At 40.9% G+C, this 18,098-nt stretch overlaps 1 protein-coding gene across 1 annotated transcript in view; it reads right to left on the bottom strand.

The window, feature by feature from the left end:
* The window catches only part of SLC44A3 (solute carrier family 44 member 3), a 34,588-nt gene extending 18,156 nt beyond the window's left edge, over positions 1-16,432 (bottom strand). Inside the window, exons 1-10 of the mRNA XM_030953581.1 lie at positions 16,344-16,432; positions 15,965-16,072; positions 14,541-14,683; positions 13,965-14,101; positions 12,457-12,550; positions 10,910-11,079; positions 10,290-10,379; positions 9,530-9,658; positions 7,669-7,854; positions 1,753-1,918 (exon numbers count right to left, since the gene is read on the bottom strand). Of these exons, the coding sequence (XP_030809441.1) occupies positions 1,753-1,918; positions 7,669-7,854; positions 9,530-9,658; positions 10,290-10,379; positions 10,910-11,079; positions 12,457-12,550; positions 13,965-14,101; positions 14,541-14,683; positions 15,965-16,072; positions 16,344-16,370 (1,250 nt within the window). The 5' untranslated portion in view covers positions 16,371-16,432. The remainder of the gene's footprint in view (positions 1-1,752; positions 1,919-7,668; positions 7,855-9,529; positions 9,659-10,289; positions 10,380-10,909; positions 11,080-12,456; positions 12,551-13,964; positions 14,102-14,540; positions 14,684-15,964; positions 16,073-16,343) is intronic.
* Positions 16,433-18,098: the final 1,666 nt, after the last annotated feature.

Below are 18,098 nucleotides of genomic sequence, written 5' to 3'. Positions count from 1 at the left end.
GCACTTTTACCTTATCTCAAAGCCACATGGAACAGGTCTGACCACATCCATGATGGTGGCTCTTTTAGGTCAAGTGTGTAAATAGGGCAAAGGACGGCCATAAATATTGCAGATTCATTTGAAGAGGAAGACTTTAAAAGTTTATTCTAGTTCATCTCTCAATGACTTTGGTGCAACATCCATAAACCTTCATTTTTGACTTACTGGGAGAGATATGTATTTCACTTCTCTTGGAAACTGTGGTACTCAACACCTTAGTCAGGCAGATAAGCCCAACCCTTAATTTCAAATCTGTGCAGTGATATATGTGCACTGGAGCTACCAAAGAAGCTCAGACATGGACAGAACTGTGATGCCTGTGAGGGACTGAGTTACCATATGACCCTCCTTTACTCCCAGAGAGGGGGAAAGGCTCATCTCCCTGCAAAGGTAAATAGATACATGACACCTAAGCACATCAAGGTGAGAATAAACCCTCATGTAAAACACCAATTATAACAAAGAAAGCTTTTTAAAAGGCCAAGCCCTTTCCACAAGATGTAAAATGTAATCATTAAGCAAGAAAATCTACTTATTTTTATTAAATCAATGAAATCTTTTGTGTATTCATATTTAATCTAAAATAAAAGAAGGCCAAATCCATTTTCAGTCGTGATATTACAGGCCAAATAAACGTATCCTGAGGCAGAATGACCCCCTGCCCACCCCAGTTACAACTCAGCCGTGGCTGTTGGCCGTGCAGCGCATTGCTGAGTGCGCTATGGAGGGAGATTTCCGCATGGGAAGGCCATGCCATTTCCTCAGAGCACTCACAGGACAAGAAGAAAGCCTGTCTGTGAGATCCCATAAACAAACTCTTGTGACGTGCCTTTATGATGCAGCCCCAGGGAATACATTAAAAACACACAGCAGACAAGCTCAGAGTTGCTGGAACAGCTCAAGATAACCCTTGCCCTTGCTGGTGTGGCTACTCCTGCAGCTAACCACCCTCTAGCCACCCTCTCCCCATTCCTGTACTACTCTGCATCTCTGTGGACCTGTCCTGACAGCCTAAAGGCTGGGATAAGGGATTACAACCACAGAAAAGCTGCATTTTCCCTTGCAAACACAACCCTCTCAACACAGGTCACCTGGCAAGCAAGAGGAGAGCTTAATGGTATTGTACAAAATGATACCAATACAATTGGGAGCAGGAACCTTCTGTACTTGGCAGCCAGTTCCTGCAGCAGTAAAAAATAGCTGGAAAGCGGAAGCCCCTAGCAGAGCAGTAAATGTCATCACAGCAGTTTCTACAGGTGCTTCCCTGCTCTGCACCAACAAGATATGGACAGTGCCTTTGCCTTGTGGATTTATGTGGTGTATTGCACCAAAAATGTGGTGTATTGACCAAAATGCAATGGTCAAACTGCCCATGAATACATGAAATTACCAGGGAACAATATACTGCTTATTATTTGGAGCTAACACAGTCTCCTGGAAAAGGGTGCAATGCAGCCTGCGCCTTCCAAATGGTAATTCCCTCAGAGCCAACTGAGCTCCAATATCAAGGCCCAGTTTGGCCCAGCATCTCCAGCAGCAGGGGTGAGTCACATTAAGATCATGCAAATTGTAAAATCTTACTCAAGATCTTGCTACAAGCAACATTATTTTATAGTAAACTGTATTCCCGATATTGGGACTATTTTTCCTAGAAAAAGATTGAAAATAAATGCTGGAAAATCCCCAAACTATCAGGGGCAATTCTGCACTCACCTGTTGAAATAACAAGTAACCACTGCCCCAGCAATGACCATTTGCTGACAGGCAAGAATGAATTCACTAGTCCAGATGAGGCCAACGAAATGATACCATGCCATGTAGCAAATTCCAGACAGAGCTCTGTATTCTACTTGTCCTCCTGAAGTGGCCTGTGCAGTACCTGAAGTTGGGATTACACCATTGTGTTATTATAACATGCCAGACGAGAGGGGGAAGGAGAAAGGGGGACAGGGACAAGGAGGGACATGGAAGTGCTTCCGTGCATGTTCTTAACTTCTCTTCAGTAAAGTTACAAAAAAAAAATCGATGCTATTTAATTCTGTCCATTCTAACAAAGTTAGAGAAACAACATCTTATAATTCAACTTGGATTTTGAAAAATATAATCTCACAAAAAGCAAAAGATCATGTTTAAATTGGGATTGAGACACTGCTACCAATAAAGGAAAAAGGAAAGCTACATATTAGTAAAGATATCTGAGAAGACATTACTCCAGACTTGAGTAATCAAATAGTTCAGAAGTAAATGAAATCTTGATTTCCATTATTCAAATTTGAAATAAATGCCTAGTTATGAAATGTTTTAGGTTTTTTTTGTAAGAAGCAGAAGAGAAAGACTACAGAAAAATATTAAGGATACGTAACACACTGTTGCAGCAAAACAAAACAAATATTTTAATTGCTATTACTAATCAGAACCATGGCCATTAGTCTTCTGTTCTCTATACTTTGCAATCTTTGTGCAAAATACAGGCAGACACATCTAGGCTCTCTGAGGGGGAAAAAGAGCAGAAGTTGGTATGGTAGTACATGCTCCAATGCTACTACTGTATCTAGGAGCATGGATAAATTAACTTATCCAAGCTAAAAACATTCCTTCCACTTCTGTTACCAACAAAGAATGTATTCCGTATGCAGAGACAGCTTTTCACAAAAGGTGGGGTCAATTCAGATTCCTCAACAATCTGACCTTTTTTCTGTGCAATCCTATTTGTGGCACTTGACACGGAAGAGTAGTCAGGGGATAATGGCATTAAGACAATTTGACTCTAGTAAAAGGTCTCTAGGTTCCTAACATGCTATTTTTCTTTTTAATTTTACCAAGCCTTAAGTCTACTAACCTTAAAGAGAAACACATTCACCAACTAAAACAATCTCTGGAGGTGAGTAGTTTCTTATTCCAACTCCATGAAAGAAATAACAAAGTGAGACAGAATTGGCTATTACTGCTCAAACAGCAATATAACTTAAGCTTTAATACTTCATGTATTCATTTTGTGGACTTGGCAGTGTTAGGTTTACAGCTGGACTTGATGATCTTAAAGGTTTTTTCCAAGCTAAAAGGTTCTATGACTCTGTGTTCTCTTACAGGACAACACACCACATTCAAGTTCAAAACCACCACATATACAAAGCTATCTAGGAAATGGTTCCTTTCTGGCCTGTTTTTCTACAGCCACAGACTTCTTACTCAAGAACAACTAAAAGTAGGAACAGTAAAGATTTGTTTCAGCAATACCATCAGGTTTAGACAAGCTTTTTTAAAGTTTTCAGAAGCAGCCTTTTAGTCTGTAAATTAAGAAAAATATCCATCTACCCTATAGTAGCACTGCAACATTATTTAAAAGTTCTTTGAAAGATAAAAAAAATGCTACATGGGTACATAAATACAGATATATGTTCTAGATTTATTTTTTTTTCTGAGAGGTTAACAATATTGGCTGAACAGGCAAGCTCTCTCCAGTGCTGTTTGGTTGGTCATTCATGGAAATAATGTAGTGCTTCCAATATATTCAAATGAATTTTAAGTCCGTGAATCGCAAGATATTTGATGGTTTGAAAAAGCTACTACTCAGATCTCTTCTCACAAACTCTCCCTCATTCCTCCCCATCCTGTGCCTCACTGGTTTTAAGTTTGCAAAAGTAAGGGTTTTTTAAGGTGAGTTTTTGAAGATATAATAATTTGCTTAAGTAAATTATTATATCCTCAAAATATTTACCATTATAATTACCATATAATTATGAATTCAAGAGATTTTTTGTTTCCCATATTTCTTCCAGAGGCTCTTGACTGCCTTCTCCTGCAGCACACACCTAGCCAAATACACTCATTATCCACAGCCTACAGCCTTCACTAAGGGAACTCGTGTTCTGCCTCTCCATTGTCATGCAAAGACATTACACCATTTGGTAGCAGAATTAAGGACATTTTCCACCATACAATCCACTTGAACATTTCTTTTTCCAAAATAGACCTGTTCAGGCTTTGTTTCAGTACTGTTGTCATGAAGACTGATAAATGTTCATATGGCAAGCTAATCCTGTTTGCTTTTTACCAGCCTACTGAAATAACCACCTGCAGCAGTAACAGTAATGGCTTTGTCTTCCCTGGACAACCTTGTACCTGTACATGTGCACAGTGCTGTGCTCAGCTGCACAGAAATCAGGCAGAGCCATCTGTGATTTCACCTTTGATCACTTTGCTGATCAGGTAAGCTAAAGTAGTTTTGTTATTTCACAAAAATCTGTTTAATGATATAAACATCTCTGTCAGATTTCCTGTCTTCTGGGCCTACCAGACATGCCTGATTTTGTCAGCAGAACTACATGCAAGGCTATTTTTCTATATCAGTATCTCAGATAAACTTTAAAGCTGTCCTAGATAACCTGTCAAGAAAAATGTATGCCATTTTCCTCATCATTGTACTATGATCTGTCTGGTCATACCAACTAAACTTCTTCAACACAGCCCTGAAATACAGTTCAATCTGTCAACAGAATATTTTTCTCCAAGGACACAATAATGAATCCTCCCATGCACCATACACTCTTAGCAATGACATTAACAACTCAGTAAAGAACTGAACTCCCTACATCTGAGCCACCAAATCTGGAAGCCTTTGATCAGTACAAGTGTTGATCTGCTGCCAACACTTCAAAAGAAGTGATGTTAACAATGCAAACAGGCCAAGTGTTTGCAGCAGAAGCCAGGAGAATTTCCCCTGGGACTCGCAGCGCTGCCCTGGCAGCCAGCAGAGCCGGGCAATGGGACACCAGTCAGTGCTGGCTGTGTGTGGCACCTTCAGCTGCATTTTGGGACTGCCACACTTAGGTCAGATGTCCTTCTTCAGCAGCTGCTGCTCTGAGGCTTTGCTGATGCCTGTAGCAACAGGCTGCTGTAAGAGACAAAAAATTCCTAGGAAAGCTAGTCCAGCAATTTCCTTATCACAAACAAAGAGCCACTGACAAGAAAATACTGAGAGCCTGTTTATCAGTTCCTGTTAACATGAAAATATGCTGTGCCCCTCCCACTGTGAGGAAAGGTTCTGGAATCATACACTGAATCCTAGTGCTTCCTGCAACACAATCTATTGTGTTATCTTATTTTGTGCTTTTTCATGTAAAGGTATTTACAGGTAAGCTACCTGACTGTAATTGAAATGTCAAGGCCCCTGCAGGAAATACATTTTTATTGCTCATTTTGCTATGACACAGCTTTATGTGGCAGTTCTGCTGCTCACTTGCTTGTAGGATGCACCTTTATTACACAAAAAAATCACACCACCTTCTCATCCTACATTCGCAGTATTTACACCATGCAGACCTCACAGCTCCCGCACTCTGGAAAGGTGAAACACATTCTCTGCTGTGCCACATGGCCACTTCAGTTCTGCAGTGAAATACCCACAAATTAGCAAACAATAAAACTCAATAACCCTAAGACATATCAGCTTTTCCAAAGAACAGCTGAATTCCATTCCTAGCCAGCTAATGGTTCTAACTGGTGCCACTGTGCTACCTAAAGTCTCATGAAGTCTTGGCATTTCTCCTAGTTTTCTAGGCCTGGAATTCAGTCAGTCTCTGCTGCTCTTACAGATTCTGAATTACCAAGGTACTTAGGCAGGTGCCTACCCTAAAATGCATAAGTAGTCCCACTGATTTTAATAGGATTATCCATGTGTTTCAAATTAGTCATGTGCATAAGTACCTTCCAAGTGCAGGCTACAGCCTTCTATAGCTCCCAAGAAGTCAGGACTTCTTTCTCACAGTAACGCTAACTTTTGGAGGAGATGTAAATAAGGTGCCTGCATGGGCACATAATGATCAGGTGTGCCACAGCTGAAGCGAGGATCAAGTGCTCCAGAACTGTTAAGATGCAGAGACACCATAAATATTATATAACTAGTGCAGATTCAAAGAAAATGTTAAGAACAGGTGCAGCACAGCAGCAAGCCAATTTAATTTACCCATCTCTCTGTATTAGACAAAAAGACTAGTGTCTTTGTAAACATTTCATTTTTTCAGCTTTCTTGGTATATTTGCATTTAAAATACAGCCTGCACAGCCCCAGAAAACACATTTGTGAGAAGAAAACGTCAAAATGTCAAACCCAAGAAAATCACCACCTGTATTTTACAAGCTGAATCCTAGACAGGCAACTATTTGTCAATGAAGAAAACAAATTGCTCTGTAAGAGAAAGCATATCTTTGGAGATCTTCAGAGAAGTACTCTCAAGTGGTGCAAAAAGTCCCCAAAACTCAAAATAAAAAGAAACATCTTCCACTTACAGGACAATTATAGAAAACTAATTCATTATACAAAGGCGTCCTGTCAGTGCATTATTAACCATACAGTTCTGTATGCATTTGTCATTACAGGATGTGTGGCTCTGTCATCCCAGAACAGCAGAACGACCCCCAGCTTATCTGATGGTGAGCTGCTTTAACAGGCAGCACTTCAGAGGACTCATATTTGGGCTGAAAATTTTACCGACAACCTAATGGAATATTCTCAATACCAGATCTCGTTTAGCGCTGGTCGTGCAAGATCTGAATCACAAAGCACATCTGAGGTAGAGTAAGGGACTGGGAATCCAAACAGCAATCCTGCTGACACGGAGCTGCCCGTGCGCTCAGGCCCCGGCCGGAGTGGGCCGGGTCAGGCAGCGCACTGGCCGCTCCCCGCAGCACAGCGGGCTCAGGCGCTGTGTCCCGGAGCACGGCGGGCTCAGGCGCTCCGCCGGTCGCTGCCCGGAGCACAGCGGGCCGAGCCGCCCTTTAGTTCCCCGGAGCACGGCGGGCTCAGGCGCTCGGCCGGTCGCTGCCCGGAGCCCAGCGGACCGAGCCGCCCTTTGTCCCTCCGGTTCTCCGGAGCCGCTCCCCTGGGCAGGCCTGACGCGCTCCCCGCGGGCTGCGGCGCCCCCTGGCGGGCGCTGCCGCGGGCACAGCGAGCGTCCGACGGCCCCAGAGTGCCCCCATGGGCACGGGCGGGACACAGAGCGCCCAGCCCACCCACGGACACAGCCCGCACAGAGCCGCGCCTTCCCTTCTGCCTTCGTGCTCGGGTTTTAACTGAGAAGTGATCTGGGTTATTTATAAAATGCACACGTGCTCTTCTAGACATTAACATGCTTCTAACAGGAAGATCTTATAAGGACTGACACCTGCACTAAAAATACCTGGCCAGAACACCTCTGTCAAAACCTATGTTTTACTAGGTTGCTCATAAAAGCAATATATTGACCGTCCCTTCTTATGCTAAATCTCAGAAAAGTAATTTCTTTCAAAACTGAAACTTTATCATCACTCTGCTGTGCAGTAAGTTTGTGCTGTCCTCTGTATTGTTTGCATCACTTGCTGAAAAGATCAGCATTTCTTTTAAGCTAGAAAGAAGACAAAACATAAAATACCTTTGAGCTGCACTATGAATGTAACAGTAGGTAAAAAAAATTAAAAAATTAAAGCATTAAAAAAATTAAAAAAATTTAAAATACAAATAAAATAAAATAACTCAGCTGTGTAACAATGCTAGCCCACATTTTGTACGCCAACACCAAGAGGTCCCACATTTAAGAAGAAAATTTAGGAAATGGATAGCACTCAGTCAGAAACATGAAAAGCATTTGCTTACCTGCAGTTCCTAAGCTAAGCAGTACAGCAACCCAAAATACCCAGAACATAATGAGAATCAGAAAAGTCCAGAGTGGCTGGAACAGGAGGAAAGGAATTCTGCCAATGATTTTGCCAACAATTCGGAAGAGCTGTACAGAGAAAGGAAGCCTCTTTCTTAGTGCAAATATAAGGAGAGCAGAACAACCTGTTTCAGGAAATAAAAAGACAAATTGTTAGGGGTTTTACATCAAGAAAATGATCAGAGTTGTCAAATGTGAGATCAGAGGATACAGATTTCACAAAGACATGACAACAAAGCAATTTATACAATCTTACTACGCATTAGAAAGTCCTTCCAAGACATTGCCTATGTTCTCAAAGAGCCTGTGGATTAAAATCTATTTTCCTACAAAAGTTGTTGCTGGGGTTTTTTTAACAAAATAGTATCCATAAGACTTTAATTGATCTAATGGAAACGGTATGTTTTGCTTTATAGCAAACATAAACATACATTACACACTGCACATTGCTTTCACATACCCTGCATGTCATGAACTTTTAAACTTTCTTTCTACTCAGGTCAGCTTGCCACAGTTCACTTTCACAATGGTAGGAGAACCAGTCCTTTTCTGCAGTCCACAACCCAACTAGTTTCTGAGCTATGTATGTATAGGAGCAGAGCAGACATAAAATGAAAACTTATTTAAATAAATTACTGTCTTCCCAAAGTAAAAAACCCAACCTGCCAACAACAAAACCCCGAGTCAAAAATCCTACAATATCCCCAATTCTTTCTATGTGACAAGGAACTGTGAACAGCTATTAAAAGGGAGGCTGGTATCTTTAAAGCAATAAATACAACCAGTGGCAGTTCCTGCACTAGTTTTCTTGCCTGCTGTGGAAAGAAGCCACCAGCTCTGAAGAGAAGCATAACCTACAGCAGTGGCTGTTCCCACAGCTCTGCAAAGAACAATCAGTTGTACTGGAACACACTAGCATTCAAAGAAACTTTTTCTTACCTTTTTAGTATCAGCAGATGTAAAAAGGTCATAACTTATAGAGGATATAAAAAAAATCTGGTCTGTGACACATTTATATTTGTCACTGTAAACTGTCAGACTGTTCATATCTGGCAAATTCCATATGGATCTTACTCATCTCTAAGACAACAGGACAGCTGCTTTGACAAATGTCTCATGAAGTACAAATTGACTGCCCCCTCAAATTGAGAAATGGCTCCTTTTAACATTGCAACATCAGAGTGAAAAAACTCTTCAGAAGTTGCAAGCCACACTCAAGATTTTCTGTTGTAAAACAAGGTCAGTGAGAGAAAACCAGAATTTAACCCCACAACTTGAGGTCTAGACAATGCTGCCTGCATTTCACTGCCCCTTTCATTGTCTCAAAGAGCTGCCACCCCTTTCTCCTGCTGACAGGGTGGGATGAATCCACAGATCTCATGTCCATACTCAGCCAGTGCCCCTGTGTATATTCGACATGATTCTCCAGTGAGCTGATGCAGCACAAAATGGGCATGGAACACAATTCTGGCATTTTTACACCAACAACACTGACACAGTTTGTACAGGTTTGAAGTATGGCAAGGCTGAAAAACAAGTTTCACAATGAATATATAAAATTCTTTTTGTAGTTTTGTGGGGGCCTAAAAATCTATTTGGAACTAGGGATCTTTAAAGTCCCTTCCAACCCAAACCATTCTGTTATTTTATGATTATATGTGAATGAATGTAAGAAGATCTTAGAATTTACTCTCATTTTCCAATTTGAAAAGAATTAGGAATTATTTTTATTGTTGCAGAACCCCTGTAGTTCAAGTTTTCAAGTTACAACCTCTGCCATTGCTTAGGACAAAATGCTACTTACTGTGATGATTGTTGAGAAGATGGCATATCCAAGTAGGAACTTTACATTTTCCTTTTCTGTTTCCAGTTCAGTGCTGGGGTCATTCCTGTAGTCGTAATGGAGCCACCAGAGAACACCTGAGACAACTGAGCAGAGCAGAGCAGCGTGAGGGCGGGCAGGGCACGCTGCTGCTGGCAGGATGATGCCTGCCCGCCCTCCCTTCTCAGTGTCCTGGCCTCCCACCATCCCCCAGGGCTCGGGAATACTGCCAGTCACCAAAGTGAGGCATAGGATCAGTGAGCACAGAGAAACTTCCAGTAATGGCCTGTCAGACTGAGGTAAAACCGCAGCAGAACATTTGGATTTCTTGCATTTATCCCAAAGCTCAGGCATGTAATTTCATTGTGGAGATCCAAAGCTAACTTCCATGAAATGACAAGCTTTAGCCAGACACATTCCTATGGTTCTCCCTTCCTAAAGCAGGCAGTATAAGAGTTCACTAAGCATTCTTTGAAACAGTAGCATTTTCATAACTGCATTCATCTGCCGAAAGAAATGTTGTTTCTAGGCATCTATAAAAACAATAAACATCACCATCATCCTAACACTCAGCAGCTGGAACAGCACAGCCAGACCTTGGCACCAAAAGGCAAGCAGGCCTCAGCTTGGAAATGACTGTAGTAAGCTGAAGGTTACTGAGGATGGCCATGGAAATAAAGGACAGCTGTTTGCTCAGCTGCTAATCCTTCAGAACAGTGAAACAGTAAATATACTTACACAACAACCCAAACACAACCAGTGCAATCAGAGTATGGATGAAGAGAGTCTGAATGAATCTGAAGGCTAAAACCAGTATCAAAGAGAAGGCTGAAAAATACATAAAGTTTGAGTGTTACAACCCTTTTCATTTTAAATATAAATTTAAGGTTCTTGTAGAATTTTGGCTTTTATTTTTAAACAGTCATCTTAATAGCAACAGCATTTAATAAAGCTGGCAACCTTTTTAACATTTAAAGCACGTAGTTACCTCTAACTTAAATAATAAGAAACTTATAGCTGATATATTTCACCACAGGAAATACTAGCTTTTTAATAACATTTTATGTAAGAGTTAAGTTCAAGTATTCATGCTGATGTAATCTTTTTCTTCAACAATTTCTTACAGTCCCCCAAAATGAGGTATACAACCATGTCATGGACCACAGAATCTGATAGAGATCTGCATTTCACCAGTCTATTAAATGTCTCCTGATAAAATCTGATCACTCTTCCTTAAAAAATAACTGTGCCCAGAAAATATGAAAAAAGTCTACTTTTGAATTAAACATATAGACTTACAAGAAACATTTTAAACTTTTAATTGAATATCATTATCCACTTTTTACTTATAACCTTACCTAGTGCAAGGACACTCAGTCCTATCACAGTATCTCTTCCTGCCAATATTCCACTCAGAATTCGGTGAAAAACATCCATTTCATTAACCATACTTATTAGGACAGATGCATATTTGGAATAGCATTCAGGATTTTGTGGAACACAGCGATTAAATAATGGAAAGGATTTACTGAAAGGTTGAAAACAAAAGTGGTAAAAAATATTAATTACTGGACAAACAGTTTAAAATCCACAGAGATCCATCCTGCCATTCTCCACAGAGAGCATTCTGTTATAAAGAGTAGTTTTATGTATAATCTGCAGAATAAACTCCTTAACAGTGTCATGCCGGTATCACTATACCAGAACAGATCCATTCAAGATCAGCCTGGGGAAGGAAAGTAACAACTCTCTCATTAACTATCACCATCAGCACATAGCTCCTATTCCCATTGTAGTCTGGCTTCACCTGCTTTGCTCCCATCTATTTATGTAAAAACAAAGTTCATGCTAACATAGCTGTAACCTATGCTGTTGTAGATAATTCCAGATCAAAAACACTTTGTATTGCTTTTATGATATTTAACCATTCTAAAAGCCACATCAAAACAATATTTGCAAGGTACAATTAATGGCACCAAATATTTATACAAAATTATATGGCACTCCCAGCCAAGCTTCTTGCATATATTTCTTGTCCCACTTTAGCAGTGCTGCCCTACAACAGCCTATGGCAAAACCATACCTGAAAAGGAGAGGTTTTGTTATCAACAGCTAAAAGCTTTACTAACTAGCTTTGCTTCTACCATGTAATATTTTTGTGCAAGATGAATAACTTTGCTGAGTTCCTTGACAAACCAAAAAAAGGCCTAGAAAGTTGAGGAAATAAGTGAAACATGCCATATTTTTTCATCAATTTACACACTGTACTTTGATCCACTGCATGTAACATTTTTACATGTCTCCTGCTCTCTTCATTTTGTTCTATTTTCTACTGCTCAGAGCAGATGAATTAGCTCTGCAAACACAGAGATTCCAATTCTCTGCTGTATTTTCATGACACAGTGGAATTTAAAAATCACGGGTTTAAGAATTTTGACTCACAAATGCCAGATTTGACAAAGACAGCAACATCCACAGATATGTGCTTCAAGCCATCTGGCTAAAAATAATTCTGATGGAAATTTCTGGGCTCAGGAGAAGAAGCAGGGCCAAAGACCACGTCCTTGGCATTGAGGGAGAAAGCAAAATCTGTGCAGGAGCTAAGCTGTTCCTCATATGGAGTGCTTTTTCCTAATTTGGAAAAGGAAGAGGAAGGGAAGGGTAGAGGAATAAAGGGTAGAGGAATGGAAGGAATGCAGTCCTTGTTTGTTCTGTGGGACAGGACACTGGCATGTTCACAGGCACATAAAAGAACTTGTAAGGATACACAGAAAAAAAAATAAATAAACAAAGCAAAACCATCCTGACTGTGAAGCATCAAGCCAAATAAAAAATGTGAGAAAGTAACAATCCATAAGAAGCTGTTTGGACTGGAGGAGGTTGTAAAGTACTCAGTCATTCTTACCTTGGTGGAACTGGCAGTGTGGGACACAGCTGAGCTGCCTTTGGATTTACTGTGTAACTGGAAACGTTCAGGTCGTAAACGCAAAGAAAAGAACCTAAAAAAAAAAAAAAAAGAGAGAGAAAAAAAAGTAACTTAAGATTAGTATAAAAATTGAGAGAAAAAACACATTAATAGCTAAGTTTTGTTTGCACTTCTGGTTTGATCCCTTAGCAGGCCATTTTCATCCCTGATATTCCAGTGGGAATGTGAATAGCAAATTAAGTAGTTGAGTAAATCTAAACCAATCTCTGCAGAATCTTTTGCCTTCTCAACTTAACCACAGTTACCACTTATGTTCCTGGAGAGCAGGCACACTGTTTGCTCCACAGTGCCATTAATCCCTGCTCACTAGGACTAGAGAAAAACCTGAAATGATGGAAGCTACAATAGAACCAGGCCTTCCTGAGTTAGAATAGAATACATCTGTATCCAAAAACTTAACTAGTGCTGGGATCTAGGTGAAATATTTCCATTAGACAGCACTCCCAGGAAAGAAAGGCTGGGCAATCCAAGCCATTCAAAATGCAAGGCTTCTCCCTGCCTTGACATAAACATGCAAGCAGTTTTAGCTGGAATTTGATGCAATTATGTTTAGTTAGACTGAAAATACTTATATAATCTCACAGGTGTTTACAGCTTTCTGCAGATACAAAATTATGTCAAACTACCCCAGAATTAAATTAAAACGAATATTGTCAATTTAAATAGCAATCCCTGCCAAATAGAACAGCAAAACAAAAAAATAATGGGATACTGACCTCCAACAATAACACCCATTAATATTCATTTGGTCTGAAGTTTATATACACCCCATGAAATAAGGCTTAGGCTACAGATTATTTTATTTACATGTTGAACATGAATAAATTGGAGCCTCTTTCACATAACAGCTATTTCTGACAGCATTTTCATCTTCAATACCAGAATCAAATAAAATTTCAAGGTGTGTCCTGGTTTTGCTGGGAAGTGAGTGGCTGCGTGGTACTTAGTTGCCAGCAGGGGTTAAACTACAACAAAATGCAATAGCAAACATAGGGATCTAACGTCTAGGGGGATAAATCCACTTGTGTCTTCATGGAATTAATAATTCCACCACAGTTTTAATTACATTTAAAGGAACCAGTTGGACAAGAGTCACAAACAACATATGAACTCTGGTCACCTACTGGCACCTCCACCAAACTTCACTAGTTCATTATCAACAGTCAGTTTTCTGTTACATAATCTCAACACTGTGCAGGAGTTAATGAACAACTTTCTAATTTGCATAAGAGAGCTGTAATGTTTCTAGAAACTACGGGTTTGAAATAAAGCAGAAACAAGACATTTTATTTTCTGCTACCATGAACTGTTCAGGAAATTAATGGTAAGACATGACTCCCTAGTGTAAGAGCCATAACAAAAACGAAGTGGAAGCTGCTCAACTGTTCTACAGATACACTGAGGTTCTCATATTCGCTGTGGCACACCATTATTCCTTGCAAAACTCTGTAGATCTTCCAGAGAGTTGAGTTGCTGTTGTGGACAACTTGACACGCACAAGGAAAGTGAACTGATTTTGGGGCTTTGTATTTCCAGGCTGCATGAATTCAGAAAGAACACATACCTAGAAAGAAAAAAGATCCTCTTCTCAAAAAACAAGCTTTCTTGGTTTTTCATAAGTTTAAATTCTGAACCTTCTTTTTCAAAGTGCTACAAAGCAAGTGAAACTTGTTCCAAAGGAGTCAGGGAATGACTGGGAACTTCAATGTGCAACATCCTTAAGAAGAAAGATTTGCCATATAGAATGACTGCCTGTTTCACTGACGTCCCATTTAAGAGCCTCTTTAAGAAGGCAGCTGCATAAAGCATAACAATGCAGCAAATTTTCAAATTCTACCTTAACTTTTTAATTTCACTCACTCTTCTGAACTATTCCCACTTTTTTTGCCTTTCAATACAACAGTATATAGTTACACAGATGTATATGACTGACAACTAGAAGATGTGTATTTTACTAAGTTCTCAAACATTTGATTGATTTATACATTATCTGATGCACTTACTTTTTATTAGTCATGTCCAATCCAGAAAGATTTGCCCCTTCTACAGGAGTGTTCTTCTGACCACATATGTTCCCAAAGCTGTCATATCCAAGCACAAGTCTTTCTGCAGCACCAGCCACCACAGCATAGCCACTTATAAACATCTGTTAAAATATTTTTTAAAATATGAAAGCATGCTACCATAGCTTTTCCTTCCTATTCAATAAATATTCCTTTTAGGTTATGCATTTTTGCCTTTTGTTTGCAAACACTTAAATCTAAAATTCACCCCTCTGCACAAGGCCAGAGCAAGTCACATGGGCAACTTTAGCCCTAATGCTTCCTTAGAGCTTTCCTTCATCTATTGTTGAAAGTATATAAATTAAGCAGAATAACACAAGAGAAGGAAGATAGAGGTCCTGATTAAAATAAGAGGAAAGCATTACTAAGGTGCTGAACACTGTTCCTAGTGATGTTCATGAGTGTCAGTAGGCAAGATCACTCAAATGGTGATTTTTCATGTACTCACTGCATCTCATGTTACAGGGTGACCTTCAAGACACACTTGGACAATAGAACTGCTGCCATGATGGGCCCTTGAAGCTGCTAGTGAATGTAATCAGAAGTATTTTTAAACACGAAATATATTTAAAATGGAGATTACCTGAAATTTCAGGAAGGAGCACTCTTTAACACATGTGAAAAACCTGTAGAAAGCCACACTGTGCAGGGTCACTTAGGTGACACTGCCCTGACCTTTTGTTGCTCTGCTGCCAGATCAAAGTTCCAGTAGATCATCTTCTTGTAAACCCCAGCGGTAGCTAAGTACCTCTGCTGGACAGGTAGCAGCAATCCTCAGTCAAAATGAAACACCTTGTCCAGGAATGCAGCTTAAACCCTCCTGTGAGGGCCAAAACAATTCCTGGAAAGAACCTTTGCAAGTCCCAAGAAGCATCAATTCTTCTGCGAAACTGGTGAAGTTCTGAGTACTGCTTTACCCAAGGCTTATCTCCCCATCACTCCAGCTACTGAAGAACTCAGTGATGCAAGCTTCTCCTCTGTCCCATGGGGCGCAAGTCACACTTCACACACAGCAAGGACAATCACTAAGCTCTGTGGCTATGTGCCAACTGCTGGCTGCAGCAAAGCTCCCCAGTCCCACATTAACCTCTGCTGCTTTGAATGAGTACAGCTGAATATTGGCTGTGCTCGAGACATATTACACAGACCAGCACAACTGCCTTCTAACTTCAGCTTTAGAGCCTTTATCTGTGCTTCTACTTTTAGTACTTGTGACTAAAGAATGGATCTGGGCAAAAACACGTCTCATACACAAACATGTACAAATGCGCTTCTTTAGCTCCGGGAGCAATCTCATTTTTGCTTACAGCAGACTCTTATTTTGACTTGTCCTTCCAGGAAACAAACAAACTGTGCATGCTTACCAAACCAGCCCAGAAAAGACAGAAGAGGAGCAGCCAGAGAATGTCCGTACACTTTCTGTAAACGGCTGGTCTCCATTCCCGTAGTTCAGAAACACTATCTCCAGAGTCCTAAATAGAAAAAAAAAAAAGTTCAAGAAAAGAACAGAACAAACTTCCTGTGAAATTAACTCAAGTTCCAGAGGGCGGAGATTTCAGCAAGCGCGTAACTTGGCCCCCTCGGTGCGGAACGCCTGGCAGCTCTGTGCCGTGGCGAGGCGTGCTGTCCCCGCACCGCGCGCTCTGTGCCCCCCGCACTGCCCGCTCTGTGCCCTCCGCGCTGCCCCCTCTGTGCCCCCCGCACTGCCCGCGCACTGCCCGCTCTGTGCCGGCCCGCGCTCACCTGCCGCCGGTTCCCGCGCCGCTCCATGGCCGCGCCGGGCCGGGCCGTGCTCGGCGGGGCTCGGCTGCCCAGGGCTCGGCCCCAGAGCCGCGGGGCCGGGCCGGACCGGGCGGCGGCACCTCGGGCAGCTCCGCCCGCCGCTGTGGCCGGGCTGTGCCCGGAGCCGCGGGGCCGCTGCGCCGGCGGGAGGGAGGGACGGAGCGGTGTTGCTGCCCCGGACGCTCCGCTCCCGGGAGAGGCGCTCGGGGGTCCGGCAGCTCCTCCACAGCCGCAGGTTTATGCAGGGCCTCCGGCCAGGGTGGGACGTTTGTATTTCCCCTTTCATTAGCTTATTTCTGGGAATAGCTGAAGATTTGTCACTGCCGGCACAAAATGGGGGCTGTTCCGTCCTATAAAGCCCATTGGCACCGATACCCGTTCGGCCGACCCGGCTGCATTATCAATACCCAGCCAGTCATAGAATCTTATCAGCTTCTCTTTGGCTGTAGTTTGTGCAGTTACATCACGCTGACCTGCTGTATTATGTTATACATAGTCTCATCTATGTCCATATGCATTTTGCATGCACAGGAATAACCTGCAAAAACAGGAATAACACCAAATTAGGTCAATCCATGTAACTTAGATGACTGAGGAATGCGGGAATTATTAGCCACTTTTAACAACGTTTTCTCTGTGCTGTCCTTGTTGCCAATTTATCTTTATCTTCACTAAATTCGGCTCAATATTCTAGAGAAAATTACAGATTGGAAGGATGTTAAAAGTGTGGTTTTGTCCTCTTCCTGACAGTCAGTGTAACAAATAAATATCCTCTTTAAGAAATAACACAACATCTGCAATTGCAATGAAATTGAATTAAATGGAAGCTGTTTTGCAAAACTATTTAAGAATTGGTCCATCTTGTATAGGAGACAGAGCACTAGGCTAGTCTTGTCTAGAACAAGAAAGCAAAACAAAGCCAATGTATCTCAGTTCTCTGGAGAAAACACAGCATGAAACCTTGGTGACAAACTAGCACAGATGGAAGTAAAAAGGTAATATCAGAAACGGGGCTTTTATAAAAAGGTGTGAATCTCTGCCCCAGAACATTTGAGTCCTTCTAAGCTGACTGGAAATAATTACATTTTTTCCAAAAGGCTAAGTCATACAATGTTTCTGAAATTAACATTTTAACTGTTTTGACAGAACCTGCTAAAACTCTGATTTAAATTTACACACACCTCCACCCCCACCTCCTCCCCCTCCCAAGAAGTGGTTCTGAAGAAACACAGCAGGAAAGATTTCTAAAAACTATCTTACAGATGATTTATTAACCATTTAGTTTCCAGCTAGCTCATAGTTCTTTTCTTTATCAGTATTTTGTCTTTTAATGTTCATTATTCATCAATTTTGGGGAGATTTCAGAATTTGGATGAAAATTAAAATAAAATTCTAAAACCAAAGGAGTAGTTTTGTGCTTATAAAACGTAAATAGAGAAAATAGTTTTTCCTTCACTTTCTGCTGTTGCACTTTAAAAATGTGTGGGAAAAGTAATTTTCCCTTGAAATACAAATGTAAAATTTCACAGGAAACTTAACATTTTTAAAATAAGATAAGTTAATTTTCTATTATATCAAGAAAGCTAACCAAAATATTAATAACCTTTAACCTGGACAAAAAGCATTCTGAGACATAATCATTATCTGATTAAGAAAAATCATCTTGAAGAACAATGCCAGTAATGAAGGCCTGTATTAGAATCTGATGACTTGCTG

Source organism: Camarhynchus parvulus, chromosome 8, assembly GCF_901933205.1.
Source record: "Camarhynchus parvulus chromosome 8, STF_HiC, whole genome shotgun sequence".
In the NCBI taxonomy this organism is placed as follows: Eukaryota; Metazoa; Chordata; class Aves; order Passeriformes; family Thraupidae; genus Camarhynchus; species Camarhynchus parvulus.
Note: the sequence above shows the minus strand (reverse complement) of the source record. Positions and strands in the feature narration are given on the sequence as shown.